This window comes from Coptis chinensis, chromosome 7, assembly GCF_015680905.1.
Source record: "Coptis chinensis isolate HL-2020 chromosome 7, ASM1568090v1, whole genome shotgun sequence".
Lineage (NCBI taxonomy): Eukaryota > Viridiplantae > Streptophyta > Magnoliopsida > Ranunculales > Ranunculaceae > Coptis > Coptis chinensis.
Window position 1 is genome coordinate 89,980,610 of NC_141462.1, and position 6,041 is coordinate 89,986,650.

At 36.6% G+C, this 6,041-nt stretch overlaps 1 protein-coding gene across 1 annotated transcript; it reads right to left on the bottom strand.

Annotated features, from left to right (window-relative positions):
• Positions 1-213: 213 nt before the first annotated feature.
• On the bottom strand, positions 214-2,116 carry LOC147489851 (uncharacterized). The gene is made up of 4 exons (XM_086574745.1): positions 959-2,116; positions 784-859; positions 397-575; positions 214-299 (listed from the first exon to the last, which is right to left on the bottom strand). The coding sequence occupies exons 1-4, from the start codon at positions 2,040-2,042 to the stop codon at positions 214-216; spliced, it is 1,425 nt and encodes a 474-aa protein (XP_086430871.1). The 5' UTR covers positions 2,043-2,116.
• Between the last annotated feature and the right edge of the window lie 3,925 nt (positions 2,117-6,041).

The window sequence follows — 6,041 nt, forward strand, 5'->3', positions numbered from 1 at the left end:
AATTATGCAGAATCAGATTACACTCATTTCTATATATATAAACTTGCAAAATATATAGGCATACATGTCAGAAAGTTCGGTGGAGGCTTCACTCCAGAGTCCAGAGTCCAGAGTACTTAATTGCCCATTGAGCAACTTGACACTAAGTTTAGATCACTATGTTATCGATCTTTTAGCAAAGAAACAACTAATAGTACTTGTAATAAAGTCACTCTAGCTACAATGCATATCATCAGCATCATCTTGACTGGTGAACGGCTGTTGTCCTTGTTCCATCGTCCTTAGTAACTCCATCATACCTGTAAAACCAAATAAGGGATAAAGGACTATTTAATTAATTAATAGCTATTTGAAATAAAACTATTGTTGATCCCAACTATGAATAAGTTGACTTACCCATCTCTTCATAAGTTTGATCTACTATTGGAACTTTATTTGTCGTCGACCAATTTTCAGGTATTTCATTTTCTTGTAAATTTTCTTCTAAAGGAGATGCATCTTCTAGGACCCATTCCCCAACTAACTCCATTTCTTCAAAAGAAATAGGATCATATGACTTTTTCTTTATAACATTCCTGAGACAATTGATTACAAATTTATAAAATGGTGGTAGACAAATTTAACGCGAACATAGACAAAGTTGAGTACTTACGGATTTGCTAAACGTAGATTAGTTTGAACATAGACAAGATCATTAAGCCTTTGGTGCTCCAACCTGTTCCTTCTATCAAGATGTATTCGGCCAAAAACACTCCAATTTCGGGCCGATCCCCGATGAACTACAGTGTTTGGCTCAAAATTCTTATTGCCATCTTTTGCAAATTTGGTGCAGATCCACCAAAGTTTTTCCACCAATTAGCTACAAAAGAGTGATCCCAATACATACATATATTCATAAGCTAAAAACCACTTAACATACAAGAATGAAATTATAAGCAATAAATTAAAATTTACTAACCTGGAAGCATACTTGCACGTGCATTTTTTGCCATGATCCGACCAAAATCCCCAGCTGCCTCTCTATATGCTACGATCTCCTCATTGATTTTTTCTTGTTTGACAAAGTCTCCATCATACATCTTCTCAATGCAATCCAAAAGTTCAGAAAAAATACTGTGGTGATCATTAAAAATCTTTTTATTGTAGAAATACTCTAGATTCAACCAATATCCTGCTGCATGTAACTTGGCATGAAGTTGATTTTCCCAGCGAGCATCAATGATATCCAAAAATCGACCATAATCATCAGTTCTGTTTTTGCATGCTCTTTTAATTGCCACCCTTACCAATCGCATGCCTTCAAACACATAGCCCATGGCAGGTCTTTCATCACTATCCACCATACGCAATATCTTCACCAATGGCTCACCAATTCTAACAATCTTCTCACAAGATGACCAAAAGTCAGATGATAAAACCGACTCCTTGAACTTTTTTCCATTATTGTGCTTTGGCCATGGGCTGTCCAACCAATCATTACATGTGACCATATGTTGCAGAGCATTTTTGTTATTGATAAGGCTTTGCAAGGTCAAAAAATTGGTTGCAAATCTAGTGGCCGCTGGACGAATCAGTTCTCTTCCTTTCGTTTTCTTTCTCATCAACATAACAACGTGTGTATGATTATAAACAAATTTTGTTACCTCCCTTGCTGTATCTATAACCCTTTTCACGTCAACAAATTTATCAAAGTCCTCAAGCATCAAATCAATACAATGAGCAACACATGAAGAAAAAAAAATATGAGGATATTCCTCAGCCAACATCCTTCCTGCTGCACGATAGTTTGCTGCATTATCAGTAACCATTTGAACCACATTCTCTGCTCCAACAAAATCTATCACTTCCTTGAAAAGACCGAAAAGCAAAAGGGCTGTCTTCGAATGTTCTGAAGCATCAACTGATTTCAAAAATACTGTTCCTTTAGGACAATAAACAAGAAAGTTAATTAATGTCCTACTTCTTTTATCCTTCCAACCATCAGCCATTAGTGTACAACCTTTTTCTCTCCACTCCCCCCTGAATGTTTCGACAAATTCCATTACGGATTGAACACTTTTCTCTAAAACCGGACCCCGAATATCATAATACGAAGGTCCCTTATACCCTGGACCTATAGAAGCTACCGCATCAATCATCGGCTGAAATAGATAAGAATTTACTGCATTAAAGGGGATACACGCATCATACATCCACTTCCCAATAGATAGGTGTGCTTCAAGTATTTTATCTCTACTTGCTAGCACACTTAATTCCTGGTTGTGCACCTGGAGTAGTTCGTGGAGCAAAGTAATTGCTAATCTGTTTTTTCCCCTTTAATTTTTTCCCATTATTTATCACCTGACTTTCATGGGGTTCGTCTTCTTCAGTGTCCTCATCATTTATCACCACACATTCTCCATTATATTTTCTCTTTTTCCCTGTTGCAGCACTACTAACACTACACTCAATTTCATATCGAACTTCAGAGGGGACACCTTTACATGATTTTGCATCACCTTTCTTACCAGCTAGGTGTTCTTTCATTCTATGTATTCCACCCCCTTGGTATACTTTTTGACAATAGTTACATTTAAGTATTACTCGGTTTTTTCCTTTTGGGTCCGGCACAATCTCACAATGTCCCCAGGCAACATCCGATTTACCGCGAGTAGAATTGATATTTAGAGTGGATTCATTGTTGATATCAGTAGCAGTAGCAGTAGTATTTTCCATTCTATCATAATAAAAAAAAGTAAATAAAAAGAGCTATTTATTAGTACCTGAAGTTTTTGCAAGTGGTTCTCACTTCTCAGTTGGTGTTAAAGAATTTGATCGATTAGAAATTTTGTAGAATTTGGATTTTAAGGAGAATGGGGGTTTTCTCTTCTTTGGATTTTAAGGAGTGATAAAATGAGAAACCAAAAGTTGCTCATTAATTAGAAATCGGTTCATACCGGTTGGTTGGTTCACCGGTTTACCGGTTCAACCCTCGGTTTGATGTGAACCAATGGTTCAACCATTTTCTCTATATTTTGCCCAACCGAACCGAAAATTTTCCGGTTCCGATCGGACTCCGGTTCAACCACCGGTCCGGTCCGGTTTTCTAAACACTGCTTAGATTATACCATTGAAAATTAAACGTAGGGGCAATTTAGTAATAATAATAATAAAAGAAAGTTAAATACGAATTGGACTCAAAGTGTTCGGATGAGATAAGAATATGGAGTAGATAAGAATTATAAGAGTTAGAGTTCGGATTAGATAAGAATCCAACCAGCAATATAAAACTAGATCTAAGAAATATTATATAAGTGTTGGCTAAGCTCCATACGCAAAACAGTAGACGGAAAAAAACTAAGTAGAGAAAGATATACAATGGTGAGCGATATGGCGTGGCAAGGCAAGGCAGCATGCGATAAGGAATCAAGTTTCGAATCGGTGGCGTTTATGCAGAGACAACGAAAAAGAAAAGGTTAGTACAAGTGGTGAAGCCGATGCATGCATGGTATTTTCTTTTTCTCGTTCGTATCTGCCTCTTCTCAAAATGATAGGCGTTCCTGCCTCTTCTCAAAAGCCATATTAACCTCATCGATTAATTATCAAAGCAAAGATCGATAGAGAGAAAATAGGGTTAATTTTGGCTATCTTTTTTCTCTCTGCACCTGTTCTCTTCAATAATTTCCAATATTCAATCTTTATCTTCCAAGAACGAATCTAAAGCAAGAAAGAGATGAGATCGTTAGAAGATGAATTGTTTCCATCTACTGAAGATTGAAAGAACAAACATGTTAAACCGACAATTCTACAGATGTTTGGCATCAACAAATACGATGTTCTTATGGGCATTATTCTTGATAGCATTAACAGCTTCCTATCTAAGTTTCCAAAGTTTTGTTGATTCAGGTTCGAAGTATTGAACATCATCATGGGGTGGTATTCAATGAGATCATTATCCAAGCAAAAACCCATGCTGACCTTAAAGATTGAATGGTGGGGTTATGAGATAACTTGCTGGAAATATAAGTGGGAGGAGTGGACGCAAAAATTTGTGGTGGGGTATATATTGCTACTGTTGAAGAGAGTCATATCAAACAAAAGGAAATAGATTAACTAAGAACCAAAGAGAAAGAAGACAAATTAAAGTGGGAAGGCATACAAATATCGAACAGGAACTTAACGAATTCTTTTAGTTAATAGGATTGTTGACTTGTTGACTTTGGTAGGAAGAACGTATCTGACGTTTTTTTTTTCGCAGGTAGAAATAACTGTATTATACGGGCGAAAGATAATCGAGAATAGTAAGAATCGATGACGATTGTAGACTTGGTGAGGTGGAAAGAAGATGACAAATATATCGAATACACGAGGCCGCAGCATAATCTAGCTCAGGATTGAGCAGCTTCAAATTGGATCAGCTAGGATATTAAGCTTAAATTATTGAGTTTCGATAAAACTTAAATTTGGCCTGTCGAAGAAGACGAAGAAAATAGAGAAAAGTGCGGAGAATATGACAAAGCGGTGTCGGAAACAGATATGTTAGTATTTTTTTATTAGTTATCGTAAAATTGTGGTTAAATTTGAAAGATTGATGAAAACAGATATTTTTCGCCGTAGGTTAAAACGGCGGTAGTACGGGCCAAAGAAATTCATGAAAAAGTTGTAAAGAAAAGTATCGATCCGAATGAAGTCAATGCCGTAGAAGAAATAGAGAAAGTGAAAATACTCAACCGAAAATTGGAAGAGGCAAACAAAGCGTTAAGCGGAACCAACAGAGAGTTAGAAGACGAAAACAAAAACTTAACCGAGCAGACGGAAGAAGCCGAGCAGAGATCGTACGAAGACTTTGGAAAAGCCTGTGAGATAATGGAAAAACACAAACACTTAAAAGCAGATGTGATAGAATTAAAGACACTCGTGGCGACCAAAGATCAAGAATTTAAACGTGCGCAAAAAGAGGCAGAGAAAAATAACAAGCGAATGACAGATTTAAACGAGCGGCTCAGCCAAGATCGCGTGCAAATGGCACATTGTGAATCGTCCGTAAGACAATTGACGAGACTTTAATAGAAACGGAGATGAACTAGAACGGAGAAGATGAATTACAAAGATTTGTACGAAAGTTGTATATGCGAAAAAGTTTGTAAGGAACCATTGGATTTACCCAAACCAATGATCATGTGATCTTGCGTTTGTAATACCATAGATCTAAAAATTCTTTTTGAATAAAAATAAAGTATGTGTTGGCAATTGAATATCATTGTGATGTCAGATAACATACCTGTGGAAAACTGACAATGTTGTTGAATTATATAGATGACACGAAATAGAATGAAACGCCCCCAATGCTAACTTTAAGCTTGCAAAATTAGATTGAGTTTAAAAATGCTCCAACGCTAACCGATTTAAACAAAACGGGGTAACGTCATCAGATGTTGACATAGCGCGAGTAACCGACTAAGCGAGCGTAAAATCGTTCAATTTAGACTAACGAAATTAAATGTGGTACATTCATCAGATTTTGTCGTAGCGATAATAATACTCGACTAAAGCGAATAAATAAGCGTTCAACTTAGGATCACAAAATTAAACGTGGTAATTTCACCAGATTTTGTCGAGCGATAGTAACCGATTAAGCGTAAAAGCGTTCAACTTATATTGATCTAAATTAAACGTGGTAATTTCGCCATTTTTTTTGTCGGAGCGATATTAACGACTAAACGGCGTAAAAGCCGCTCGACTTAGGACCGAATTTAAATTAAACGTGGTAATTTCACCAGATTTTGTTATAGCGATATAGTAACGACTAAGCGGCGTAAAAGCGTTCGACTTAGATCCATTTAAATTAAACGCGTGGTAATTTTGCCAGATTTTGTTGTAGCGATAGTAACGACTAAGCCGAAAAAGCCGTTCATCTTAGACCGATTTAAATTAAACGTGGTAATTTCACGATTTTGTTATAGCGATAGTAACGACTAAGCCGGCCGTAAAAGTGTTCAACTTAGATCCACTAAATTAAACGCGGTAATTTTCGCCGATTTTGTTGTAGCGATAGTAACGAC

Coding starts and splice junctions, on each gene's coding strand:
- LOC147489851 (XM_086574745.1), bottom strand. CDS start 2,042: ATGGAATTTGTCGAAACATTCAGGGGGGAGTGGAGAGAAAAAGGTTGT. Junction 860..958: donor ACGTGCAAGTATGCTTCCAG/GTTAGTAAATTT, acceptor ACTCTTTTGTAG/CTAATTGGTGGAAAAACTTT. Junction 576..783: donor AGAATTTTGAGCCAAACACT/GTAGTTCATCGG, acceptor CAATTGTCTCAG/GAATGTTATAAAGAAAAAGT.